Source organism: Aquarana catesbeiana, linkage group LG02, assembly GCF_042186555.1.
Source record: "Aquarana catesbeiana isolate 2022-GZ linkage group LG02, ASM4218655v1, whole genome shotgun sequence".
Taxonomy (NCBI): Eukaryota; Metazoa; Chordata; class Amphibia; order Anura; family Ranidae; genus Aquarana; species Aquarana catesbeiana.
In genome coordinates, this window is record NC_133325.1 from 145,145,643 (window position 1) to 145,159,345 (window position 13,703).

General features: G+C 44.4%; 1 protein-coding gene across 8 annotated transcripts in view; it reads left to right on the plus strand.

Annotated features, from left to right (window-relative positions):
- PCBP2 (poly(rC) binding protein 2) overlaps nucleotides 1-13,703 on the plus strand; it is a 52,214-nt gene that overhangs the window by 13,717 nt on the left and 24,794 nt on the right. For all 8 annotated transcript variants that reach the window (XR_012241508.1, XM_073613591.1, XM_073613590.1 and 5 more), the window contains 3 exons: nucleotides 3,803-3,855; nucleotides 4,676-4,792; nucleotides 13,558-13,689. Coding sequence is in view for 7 of the 8 variants with exons in the window: in XM_073613591.1 (XP_073469692.1) it covers nucleotides 3,803-3,855; nucleotides 4,676-4,792; nucleotides 13,558-13,689 (302 nt within the window). In the remaining variant the exon portion in view is untranslated. The remainder of the gene's footprint in view (nucleotides 1-3,802; nucleotides 3,856-4,675; nucleotides 4,793-13,557; nucleotides 13,690-13,703) is intronic.

Sequence of the window (13,703 nt, forward strand, 5' to 3'; positions counted from 1 at the left end):
TTTGTTTTTTTTCTTTATATATAAGGTAAAAAACTTGAGCCTACACTAAATCCAGCAAAGTGCAATACAGCAGTGGCTCCTCTGCCAGGTCTCTTCTTGGCTCAGAAATGAGGGGCAGGGCCAAGTCACACTCTGTGTATGGACAATGTCCAGGAGTGTGGCTTGAGAGCAAGAGGTTTGCTATTGGGGGAACTTGGCAGGGGGGAGGAGCCAGCACTGCCGGCAGGCATTGCTCAAAAAGAGGATCAAGGCCGCTTTGTGCAAAACCATTGCACAGAGAAGGTAAGTATATAGTTTTAAAACAAAAAACCTTTGGGCCTAATTTACACAGGGAGGGGCATCTTTGCTGCTCTTTTTAGCAGTTTGGTGTGGGTTTTTTTTTTTTTTTTTACACAATAAAAATGCCTCCATGTTTTGTGTCCATTAGAGCTGTGTGAATCATTAAATTGCGATCTCTACTTGACCCCCCCTCACAATTTTAATCTGGCATTTCCACAATTCATGTAACAAGTGCAGAGCTGTTCTCTGCTTACTCACAGCTGTCAAACAAAAAACAACCATCCGGCAAATGTTTATCAATATACGCTTGAAAAGCGCCCAACAAGCAAAATCCCATTCATTTAAATGGCCTCTGTTCACATCTGAGCCTTTTGTAGCCTGAAGTCAAAGTACATGTGCTTCTTTTTGGGCAGATTCCAGCGTTTTTCTGCTTTTTACATTGGTGACCTGTGCGAAATATCAGCAAAAAAGCGGGCATAATTGCGCGACTTTCTGCCTGAAAATGAAACGTGAATGCAACCTTAGATCAAAGGGATGATCTTCGCTCTGTAAATGATGTCAGGTTAAACCACTTGGGCTCCATGCAGACGTCTCTTCTGTTGGGAGTAAAAAAACGCTTATATAGAGCATTTTTTTTGTACAAAATCTAGACGAGTTTAGAAGGGTTTTAGGTTTTTTTTTCTGCCAGTGAGCTCCAATCAGAAACGCAAACCAGAAGGTTTTTTTCCTGCCTCTAAACGTTGAACTCAATGTGCCTGTAAACATCCTAATGTGGCTGTTTCTACAGGCAGAACACCACTCCTGTAGAAGCAGTGTTTTTTTAAGCCAGTGTGCATGGAGACTTAAAGGTAAAAGGTGTTGTAAAGGCAGAAGGGATTTTTTTTTATCTTCATGCATTCTATGCATAAAGATAAAAAACCTGTGTAGCAGCCTCCCCAGCACCCCCTAATTACTTACCTGTGACCCATCTCTGTCAAGCGATGTCCACGTGGGTCTTTGCCATCCGGGTCTCTCATTTGGATTGGCTAAGACACAACAGCGGTGCCATTGGCTCCCGCAGCTGTCAATGTCAGTCAATTGGGAGAAAGGGGGCTGGGTCGAGGCTCTGTGTCTGAATGGATACACAGAGCTGTGACTATGGGTGCCCCCATAGTAAGCTTCTGGCTGTGAGAACACTTGATAGGAGGAAGGGGCCAGGAGCAGCGAAGAGACTTGAAGAGGAGGATCCGGGCTGCTCTGTGCAAAACTAACTGCACAGAGGAGGCAAGTATAACGTGTTTGTCTTTAAAAAAAAAACAAAACTTTACAATCACTTTAAGCCTTTTTCTGACACTTGTTGCTTACAAGTTAAATCAGTATTTTGTGCTAGAAAATTACTTTGAACCCCCAAACATTGTATATAATTTTATTAGCAGAGACCCTAGAGAATAAAATGGCAGTAGTTGCAATATTTTGTGACACTATTTGCGCAGTGGTCCTTCAAACAATTTTTTTTGGGGGGGGGGGGGAGAGGATACACTTCCAGAAACAAAACCAAAAAACTAAACGGTAAAATTAACCCAATTTTTTTGCATGTGAAAGATCTTATGTCGAGAATCAAGATCTTCTAAGCAAAAAAATTATGATTCTCATTTTTTACAGAATCGTGCAGCTCTAGTGTCCATGCATGCTATGGCTTTTAGAAGCATTTAGCGTTAGAGGTATGAGAGGCAGTCAAAAAAAACCCTGCCTGTGCATCTAGGAGCAAAGTTTGGGCAGGAAAAACCGCTTGATGCTACTAAAAGTTGCTAAATGCTTGTGCATTAATTCATTTCAATGGCCTGTGTAAATTCTGGCCAATTAAATGAATTAATGCCCAAGAGCATGATGCTTGTAAAAGCTCCTAAAAGATTTTAGACACGCCTAAAAGCTTGTATGTCTAATAAATATGGCAAGTGCCCTGTTGATGGGGAAACCCAATCCCTTGGGGTTTCACTAAAACTTTAACTGCTGAAGCCGAATTAAAAAGTAGATGCATTTATTAACCACTTCAGCCCCGGACCATTTGGCTGCCCAAAGACAAGAGCATTTTTTACGATTCGCCATTGTGTCTCTAACTGACAATAACGCAGTCGTGCAACGCTGTACCCAAACAAAATTGACACCCCCCCCCCCCCACAAATAGAGCTTTTGGTGGTATTTGATCTCCTCTGTTATTTTTTGCGCTATGAACAAAACGTCAATTTTGAAAAACCGCAGATTTTTTTTACTTTTTGCTATAGTAAATATCCCCCAAAAATATATAAAACAATTTTTTTTTTCCCTCAGTTTAGGCAGATATGTATTCTTCTACATATTTTTGTTAAAAAAAAAAAATCGCAATAGGCATATATTGGTTTGTACAAAATTTATAGCGTCTACAAAATGGGATAGTTTTATAGCATTTTTTTTATTTTTAATTGCGGCGATTTTGATCAGGACTGTGACATTATGGCGGACACATCGGACATTTTTGACACATTTTTGGGACCATTGTTTATACAGCAATCAGTGTGATTAAAAATGCATTGATTACTGTGTAAATGACACTGGCAGTGAGGGGTTAACCACTAGGGGGCAGTCAAGGGGTTAAGTGTGTCCTAGGGAGTGATTCTAACTGAGGGGGCTGGTCTTGAACACAGGACAGTGATCACTGCTCCATTTTCCTATTCACCTGTGGTAACTGCGCTTATGGATTCCACCTTTGAAATGGCCTACAGATTTGCTTGCATGCAGAGCATTGTGGACTGGAGTCTTTATCAGGGCTGCTTGAATGATTTCTCTTTGCATGGCATCTGATCCCCATGAAGGGACCTTCCAAACCCGTTTAGGGTGCAACCTGTTGGATTCAATTTACAGGTACTGTCCATCTTACCAGTTGGTATAATATGCATCTAACCATCCCAGCTTGGCACTTTGAGGGCTCATTCACACTATATAGGTGCTTCTCAGTGTGCCATTTTTGTGCATTCCTAGTAGCATATTAATTTCATGGACAAGCAAAAAAGCATGCGCAAAATGTTTAAAATCCTCCCCATGCTAAACCATGGTACAGTGGTACCATGCATTTTGGTGGCAGCAAATGCACCCGATTGCTAGAGGCATAGAGATGCAATTAATGGCACCTGCGTGCATCTAAAGAGGTCAGCACATTTCCATGCGGTACTGGAAACTTGCGTTTCCCACAATGCAAGTGGTGTGAACTAGCCCTAAAATACATTATAGCAGCAATGCAAAGTTTGTTAGGAGAATGTGGTGGGAAGGAGGATTGTTGCTTTTAAGGGGATCCTTTTAAGACTGTCAGTTTGTTAGGGTGAGTACCTCTATTACACGGTTGAAGATAACTTTGTGAACATCATGGCCACTGAGTTATGAACTGGATTGTGTTTAGGGGGGAGGTAGTGTGTGGGGTTTTTTTTTCGTCCTATATATTCTGTTTTGACGCAAGATTCTTAAACTTCAACAAAAACGACAACATTTATTTATTTTTTTCCCACTTAGGAAGTCGGTAGCATCATTGGAAAGAAAGGAGAGTCTGTTAAAAAGATGCGTGAAGAGGTCAGTCCTTTATTCTTTTACTTTTTGTTATGGTTTTCGACTCTTGTGTATTATAGTAAATGTAATGGCTTCTCTATCATGACAAAAGTGAGCTGTATTAATCCTCTTCAGGGGCATGCAAGAGCAGGTAACATCCTAACATCTAGCTATGAACTTGTAAGGCAGTTGGCCATTTAGTAATTGTCTGATACGGATCCCTCTTCACTTGCTTGCCTTTAACACATACACTTGAAAACCTGATCAGTCACTTAACAGTCCTTTTTATCTGCAGGTGTAATTACATGCCATATAATTGCTTGCTACAGTTTAGCCAGCTCCTGCAGCCTGGATAGGTGGTGGGCTGGACAAGACCACATTCTGGACGAAGGCACTAGTCTGCTTTGCTGCTGAATTTTTGGCTTATTTTTCAGTGCTTTTTTTTTTTTTTTTCCTCCTACATAGTGCTGCGCTAAAACCTTTTTAAAGGTCATCCTAAATGTACGACACAAAACTTAAAATGTAGCCAAAGAAGTGAGTGTTGGAAGCCAGCCGGATTGCTAATCTAGAGAGCACTGTAGAATGTCAAAGGACATGAGCTGTTGCCCTTTCAAGCCATTGCTTGGATTCCACAAGGTTTTGTTTGGACCTTGTCAGTTTAGTGCATCAAGTTCATTAAAGAATATCCCCTTCATTTATTGAGATTTTTATCAATTGTCAAGTGATGTATATTAAGCAAATAAGACTTCCTGTTATGTAACTGCCTCCTGTGCCAGGAAGGTCAATACTTCAATGCATGCCAACTGTTTTCCATTTTATAATTTTTTTTTTTCTCCTTCTCTAGAGTGGGGCTCGTATTAACATCTCAGAAGGCAATTGCCCAGAAAGAATTATCACCTTAGCTGGTCCAACAAATGCCATCTTCAAAGCCTTTTCAATGATAATTGATAAACTGGAAGAGGTAACCTTTGAGCTTCTGGGGATCTAAAAGAATACATTCTCAGTATTGTATAAAGGCCATGTTGCATTAAAGTGGAGTTCCACCCCCCCAAAAAAAACAAAAAAACTGGTAATGTGTTTAAAAAAAAAAAAAAAAAAACATTTTTTTTTTCTCTCCTCTAAATGGCTGTTGCTAGGGGGTCCCTCGTAGTCTGCCTCCTTCGGTGCCTGGGCTCCTGACATCACTTCCCTTAGCGCAGGAAGGGAGATCGCATCTCCACCCTCCCTCTTGTCTATCATCTGGGACACGTGCCCGGTCCTAGATGATTGCGGCGCGGCTTGCGCATGCGCAGTGGCTGCCCGATTGTGAAGCCACAGCCGGGCGCCCACAGTTAAAATGCCAGCGCTGCCGAACGAAGGAGGGGATGAGCGGGGCTGCAATCCCCCGCATCGCTAGACCCTGGGACAGGTAAGTGTCCGATTAAGTCAGCAGCTGGAGTATTTGTAGCTGCTGAAATTTTTTTTTTTTTTTTTTTTTTTTTTTTTTTTTTTTTTTTTTTTATGGGAACCCCTCTTTAAGGCTCGGTTCACATATACGCAAACTTGTGCATTTTGAATCGCATCCGATTTGCATAACGTGAACTGGACCTACTTTCAATGGAGCCGGTTCACATATCTGGGGCGGCCGCAGTCCATTTTTGAAGAGTTCTGTGCGATTTTGGGTCCGGTTCAGGTGCGACTTCAAGTAAAAATTTGCACCTGAATCTGAACAAAACCACAGCCGGACATGTGCAAGCCTAGCCTTAAACCCTGCTCCAGGAAACATAAAAATGATTCATTGCAAGTGGGTCAGCATCAACACAAGGGTTAGTTGCTCGTATTGGTCTAGGTGACGTAGAAAAGATCTACTTAACTGATCCTCTCCTCTGTGCTGTCAGGCTGGTTCTTTCTGTGTCTTCTCCCCCCAATACTCCAGTCTTAAGGTCCTGACATCAAGACCAATGCCGGGTCCATAGCCCTGCATTGGATGTGATAATGCCAAGAGACAGTCTATCACCAGAGCACATGAGAATGCTGTCTGCCCAGGTAGCAGAGGATCAGGTTTGTGAAGTGTTTCTCCTCTCCTCTTGACCAAGCGAGCAGCTAACGTGCAGGGGGAGTCCCAATGCAAGGGAGGATTTTCGCATTTCTTGCAGTTGGGCATAAGGATGCTGTTGCTGAGGGCCAGCATTTTGAAGAGTAACACTCTACCGCCTCATATGGCTGCATTCCTTTGCTTGTCAGAGCAGAGTGGTCACTTTGGCTGCTCCCTTGCTAGCAGTGGTTGTGAACCCTTATACCCAGTGAAGGGCCTGGACTCAGGTGATGCACAGAGATAAAACAAATCATCCATAATTTGTGTTTATCTGCAGTCTTCATCTGTTCAAAGTGTAGAACTTACAGCTTGTTTAAGAGTTCCGAAAGAAGGCGTGGAGAGCAGAAGTTACTCTGCAAAGCTCAGTGAGGACAACTGAGCTGATTGGATAGAAGGGATACACCCCCTCCATACAGCTCACTGTAATACAGCTGAGGCTATCTGTTGGAGGTCCCCCTCCCCTGTCACCATCTTTCTCTTGGTGTCAGGAAGTTTCAGAAGTCACTCATGCTGATAGAGTAACGAAGCAGCAGAAATTATACACTTAAGCCCCATTCACACATGCAAGCCTTTTGTCTATTTTTCATCCATTTGTTAATAGAGGAAACAGTCAATGCATCTCTCTGGAAAAATTGTTTTAAACGGATGATCGTCTGTTTACATCCACTTCCGTCGACACCCGTTTTTTGGAACAGAGTCCTAGGACTCAAGTAGTTAAGGACTCCAGCTAACAGGTGTTAAAAAAAACTGATAGAAAAACTGATGTAAACCGAATTAGTTTTTTCTTTGGAAAAAACGTGACTGAACTGATGAAACTAACAGTCTGCACGTGTGAAAGGGACCTTAGTGCTCTTAATTGACAAGTACACACTATAGAGAAATGCGTTGTTCATATACCATGTCTGAGGTTTACAACTTTAAAGACCCCCTTTCACACTGGGGCGCTTTTCAGGCGTTTTAGCGCTAAAAATAGCACCTGAAAAGCACCTCCTTAAGCTTTCCCAGTGTGGAAGCCTGAGTGCTTTCACACTGGGGAGGTGAGCTTGCAGGATGGGAAAAGTGTATACACCGTTTCCCAAAATGCCCTCCCATTGACATGAATGGGCATCGCCGCAACACGGGAGCTATTGACCCTTTCTTTGGCTTTTCTGCCGCTAGCGGGGCGCTTTTAACCCCCTAAAAGCGCCCCGCTAGCGGCAGAAAAGCTCAGCTGAAACCAGTGCTGCTTTACCGGTAACACCCGCACCGCCCCAGTGTGAAAGGGGTCCAAGCTTCTTCAGTGTCTTGGCCAATGAGAATGTGAAGCCCATAGGGTAAAGCAGCATTTTACTATGATTTGCATGTGATTTTGATGCTGGTGAAGGTCTCCAGTGGAAGAACCCACCAGTATGACAGCTGTGGAGCCTATGCACGCAAGGTTGTGTAAACTTCCCAATTTCAAAGCCTGACATGTTGCGTATCTATTTACTTGGCATTCCATAATTTTTCACATTATACAAATTGAGCTAACTTTCTTTTTCATACATCATGGGACACAGTCAGGCTAATATTCATTACCTGCTGGGTTGTACTACATTAGGTGAACGGACACTTCTAGACTAAAGGTCTTCAGACAGGAAGTGATCCCCTATATAACTCCTTCCATACAGGAAGTACTTTTAGGTTTTTACCAGTGTCTGCAAGGTGGATGGCAGTTTGTTCTCTCTGAGCTCCAGGTCTCCGGAGTGGAAATCCTGGACGCTACAGCGCTAAGGCATTTCCTGCAGGGTGCTGTACAGGTCCAATGGAGTGGACCCTAAACATGAAAGGGTAACCCGAACCTTCAAGGACTGGGTTACCAAATGACAGGAACCCACCGTGAAGGGTGAAGATTGGGCCCTTAGCTTTTAAGTGGCTCTGCGCCTGGACGGCAAGTGAAACCCCTTTATTTTATTATTGTGGGGTGTCCCAGTGATTGTAACAATCAGTCAAGCTAGCTAAAGGCTGGACACCTGTGTGCGGGGACCATACAGGGGAGTTCTGGGCTAGCTGCTGGTGTTTGCGAAGTGTACCTTCTTTTTGCTTGTCTGGCTGTTTTTTTTACCTGTATGGTGGCGCACGACAGTGCACCATTTCGCCTTGGTTAGCCATGGCGCACATGCATTCGCAAGAGCGCCGCTGGGCTCAGCAATCAGTTTAGCGGCCATGGAGTGCGGATCCCCCACACTCACACACGCGCGCTGTAGCCTTTATCTGTCCACAAATAGTCGCGCTCGCGGGGACCGTGCACACATGCATAGAATGTTACGGCGCACACCCAGCTTATTTAAGCTGTGCTTAGCAAGATTGTTGCAAAGGGGCTAGGTGAGCCCTATTAAAGGGTCTCCCTTCTGAGGTGTTTTAACTACACCCAAGTATTTGCGACATTGCATATCTTCCAAAGAGGAGTGGGACTAACACCATAGGGAAGGGCACACCTATGTCATCAGTAGTTCCTGATGAACCTAGTCGTGTCGCTAGTATTGTATACCCTGAAAGACCAGAGGCTCCCGGGCAATCTGAGCCGCTGCGCCTATGGTATCGTGCCCACAGTCAATGTTGCTGCTTCACCCTTTATCACTAAGGATGAACTGTCCTCAGGCCTAGCCCGGTTAGAGCACAGGATTGCCAGTATGATTGCCTCCATCCCACAGGGTGTCAGGAAGCGTGACAGATCCTCCCTCCAAGGAGTCTCCTAGTCGGGAGTAGGAATGGGTTGAGGCTGGGAGAAGAGCTTAAAGCTCAGGATTCGGTGGAGCGCACAGCAGATGAGTCCGCTTCTGAGCAATCTGGACAAGATATCCAGTTGATGTCTGCCTCTGTCGCATAGGCTTTTGATCCTGACCGAAATGGTTCGTTCTGCCTTTAAGTTGCCACTTGCAAAGGTGACTGAGGCCCCCTGGTCCTCTTTGGGACCTGAGACCTTTTCTGGTCGCACAGACTTTCCCGCTACACCCCTTGGTGGAACAGGTGGTGTATGCTGATTGGGAACATCCTGACAGGACTTTTTTGCCTCCTCCCTTTTTATATCCCATGTATATAAAAGTTCATTAAAAAATGGAGCATGCGAGCCATAGATGCAGCAGTCCCTTCTTTAAACAAGAACTTAACTTGTCCGCTAGATCAGTGGTCTTCCCTGTCCTCAGGGCCCACTAACAGGCCAGGTTTTATGTGTTACCTTGGGGAGATGCGGACTAAAATACTGCAATCACTGAGCAGCAAATTATATCAACTGTGATGTATTTCAGTTGTCTTGCAAACCTGGCCTTCTAGTGGGCAGGGTTGATGACCACTGCGCTAGATAACGCACAGGGCTTCAAAGACCCTGTTGATGAAAAATTGGAATTATTAAGCTTCCTTTTCTTTAGCCAGTTCAGCTATTCAGCCAGCTGTTTGGTACCAGCTGGCTGAATAGCAGCAAATTGGTATTTACCAGTCCGTAAAGGATCAGGTCAAACAGCCTGATAGGCCTAACCAGGAGGATGATCTGCCTGAAAGTAAGACAAATATTCCTTGAGCGCTGTGTTTTGCTTTAAAGTATTCAATACAACGGACTTCTCGTCTGGCTCTCTTGTCTGTACATATTCGCAGACTTTTATGGCTTAAGAACCGGTCAGCCAAGCTTCCTTGTAAAAAGTTATTGGCTGGTTTCATGGGGAACGTTTATTCGGTGATCACTTGGACAAATATATCCGAAAGATTTCCGCAGGGAAGAGTTCTCTACTTCCTGTGAAGAAAAGCACTTAACGTCCCTCGTTTAAAAACCCAGGGACTGCTTCCTCAAATGTCTCAGCGTCAGGGCGGTTCCGCCACAAAAAGGGTGCTAGGGCCAGAAAAAGCCCTGGGTCCAAAATTCTTCTAAACCCAGCACCAAGCCCTCCTTTTTGACGGAAGCCCCCACTCCAGCGGGTGGGGGGAATGCTGCTGCACTTTGTGGACATTTGGAACACAATTCAGAACGAGTGGGTCACCTCAATTATATCTTGCGGTTACACGCTGGAGATTTCCCTCGGATCCTCCAAAAAACGTATTTTTCAGGCACTACATCTTGTGCATCAGAGTGATTGTAGAGGTTCCTGTATTTGAAAGAGGCACAGCGTTTTTCTCAAACCTGTTGACAGTTTAGAAACCAAACGGGGACACAAGGCCCATTTTGTATTAATACAGTCCTTTCGGATGGAGTCTGTCTGCTCAGTAGTAACCTTACTCCAGAGGGGAGACTTTTTAGCCTCCATTGTTATAAAGGCCGTGTACTTGCACGTACCTATCTTTCAGCCTCAGCAGAGGTTCCTACATTTTGCAGTAGAGGAACGTCACTTTCAGTTTGTGGCTCTACCGTTCGGGTTTGCTATAGCTCCCCGAGTGTTTACAAAAGTCCTAGCACCAGTACTGGGTCTTTTAAGGGTCCAAGGGATCCTGGTGCTTGGGTATCTGGATGACCTCTAGCTCAGATCACTCAGTACAGGCTCTAGAACAGAGCATAATATACACAGTGAGGTATTTGAAAAGCTTAGGCTGGACTGTGCCCTGAAGGATCAGGTGCGTCAGGTAAGGGACACCAGACAACCCTCCATTTGGCTCTGTATGAGTCTTCTAGGGAGTATGGTATCCTTCGAGGCACTGCCCTATGCCCAGTTCCATTCCAGTCCTTTACAAAAAGACATCTTGTCGGCTTGGAACAGGAAGAAAAGCCCTGGATTATCCAATGTGCTTATCCTCAGGCATGCTTAAGCCTAAACTAGTTGCAGGATCAGAATCTGCGAAAGGGAAAATCCTTTCTCCTGGTAACTTGGAGAGTTCTGACTACAGATGCCAGTCAGGCTGGGGAGCGACCCTAGGCGGGCTCTCAGCTCACGGGAAATGGTCAGGGACAGAGCAGAGCCTGCCCATCAATGTCCTAGAATTACCGGCAGTACGCCTTGCCCCTGCGGTCCTGGACAGTGGAGCTTCAGGACTGCCCAATCAGGGTTCAATCCGACAATGCCACGGCAGTGGCCTATATAAACCAAGATGGTACCAGGAGTCATTCAGCTCTGAAGGAGGTGAACTACATACTAGCCTGGGCAGAGGGACATGTGCCAATGATATCGGCAGTCCGTATCCCAGGAGTAGAGAACTGGAAGGCAGATTATCTCAGCCGCCAGCAGATCTGCCCGGGGTATGGTCCCTATACAAAGAGGTTTTCCAGGAAATTTGCCAACAATTGGGATGGCCAGAGGTCTACCTACTGGCATCCAGGTTCAACAAGCTACAGCAATTTGTCTGGAACAAGAGATCCTCTGGCAATTGGAGCAGATGCTTTGATAGTTCCATGGAGCTAGTACTCCCTGGTTTATGCTTTCCCTCTCCTTCCACATTTGTTGCGCAGGATTCAGAGAGGGGGTTCCAGTCATTCTGGTGACACCAGCCTGGTCCAGAAGGCCCTGGTTCCCAGAGATTGAGACTGACTATAGATGGGCCATGGACGCTTCCACGTCGCCCCGATCTACTGTCTCCAGGTACTATATTCCACCCCTATTTACCATCTCTAAATTTGATGGCATGGCTACTGAAGCCAGGGTGTTGGAGGACCATGGCATCTCGGGACCAGTGCTGTCTACTCTAGTGAATGCTAGAAAAGCTGTCACTAGGAAGATTTATCATAAGGTCTGGAAGACTTATATTGGTGTGAAGCCAGAAAATGGCATCCTCGGAAATATGTGATTGGGAGAATTCTCTTTTCTACAGTCGGCTGTGGAAATCAAATAGGCTTTGAGTACAATCAGGTCAGGTTTCGGCCCCATCAGTATTCTTCCAAAGGCCTTTAGCCTCCCATTCACTGATCCAAACCTATAATGCAAGGGGCAACTTGCTTGCCTCTCCCCCCCCCCCCCCAATTAGGTCACCTATGTGTCCTTGGGACTTGAACTTGGTGCTATCTGTGTTACAGAAACAACCATTTGAACCTATTAAGGAAATTCCATTAGACTTGCTGTCACGCAAGCTAGCCTTCCTTATGGCTATCACCTCGGCTAGAAGGGTGTCTGAGTTGGCAGCCCTTTTGTTTGGCGGAAGAGACAACTACATTCTTTGGACGTTGTCCGAGCAGTCAAGGTTTATCTGTCTAGATCTGCGGAGATCCGAGGATCAGACTTTTTTTTTTTTTTTTCGTTTTACCAAAAGGACCCAATAAGGGGCAGGCAGCCTCCAAAGCTTCCATTGCCAATTGGGTCCGTCAATTGGTCATTCAGGCCTATGGTCTGAAACAAAACTCCTGCCTTTAGGGTGAGAGCTCATTCTACCAGGGGTGTAGGAACCTCCTAGGTTTTTCGCCAACTGGTATCTGTGGCTCAGATTTGTAAGGCTGCCACTGGTCTTCAGTGCATACGTTCACAAAAGTGTATCAAGTGGATGTTCGAGCAGCGTACAGTGTACTGCGGTCTGCCATATAAGTTCTGATGGCTATTGTTCGGCAGGGTGTCTCCCTCCCTTCAAGGCTTTTGCTCTGGGACATCCCAACAGGTAATGAATAATAGCCTGACTCTGTGTCCCATGATGTATGAAAAAGATTTTTATGTCGCACTTACCTGTAAAATCCTTTTCTTTGCGTATGTCATGGGACACAGATCCCTCCCTTCTTTTTTTGAAGATTTAGTGCTTGCTACAAAACTAAAGTACTTCCTGTATGGGAGGGGGTTATATAGGGGATCGCTTCTTGTCTGAAGACCTTTGGTCTACCAGTGTCCATTAACCTAATGATAACCCAGCAGGTAATATTAGCCTGACTGTATCCCATGATGTACTCAAAGAAAAGGATTTTACAGATAAGTATGACGTAAAAATCCTATTTTACTGTTTTGTTAATGGTTTTTTTTTTTATTAATGAAAGTGTCTTTTCCCAAAAAAAGCTTTTGAAAGACTGCTGCGCAAATACCGTGTGACATAAAATATTGCAACAATCACCATTTTATTCCCTAGGGTCTCTGCTAAAAAAAAATTATATATGTTTGGGAGTTTTAAGTAATTTTCTAGCCAATATGGATTTTAACTTGTAAGTAACAAATATCAGAAATAGGCTTAGACATGAAAGGGTTAAGATTAAATGACTTGAAATGAACATCCTTGAACCCATAAAGTATATAACCGTGGTGACACCAAGTGCCAGAACTGCTGCGGTATTATGGTGTCACCATTACAGCTTTCAGATCAGGCACAAAATGTCTAACTTGCTATCGTGATTCCCCCAAAGGATAACCTGAGTGACAGTGCAATATCTACTGTAATCACAAATAGATTTATTTTAACACAAGTTTGCGCCTCACAAGAGCTTTTAGGGTTATCGAACTGATGTCTGTCAGTGTGTGATGCTATATGTTCTAACAGATGTTTTGTACAGTGGATTTTTATTAGGTTTTTTTAGTGTGTTGAAATATTGTCTGATCGGGTTACTGGTCAGTGGAGGGATTGTATGGCTTGAGATCTAAAACTATTAACCTTGAGCCTCCACTGAGAGCATGCTAATTGTAGTGACTTTGAGAGATCTAGAATTTTGACTGCAGAGCAATAATGTTGAGAACTAATAAATGGGCATATGATTTGCTACAGACGGTAAATATGCATTGACTTTGCTTTAACGTCTCTTGCATGTTCCATAGGATATCAGCAGCTCAATGACAAACAGCACTGCCTCCAGCAAACCACCCGTTACGCTGCGCCTAGTGGTTCCTGCAAGCCAGTGTGGATCGCTGATTGGCAAAGGGGGTTGTAAAATAAAGGAAATCAGGGAGGTGAGTATGTCAAT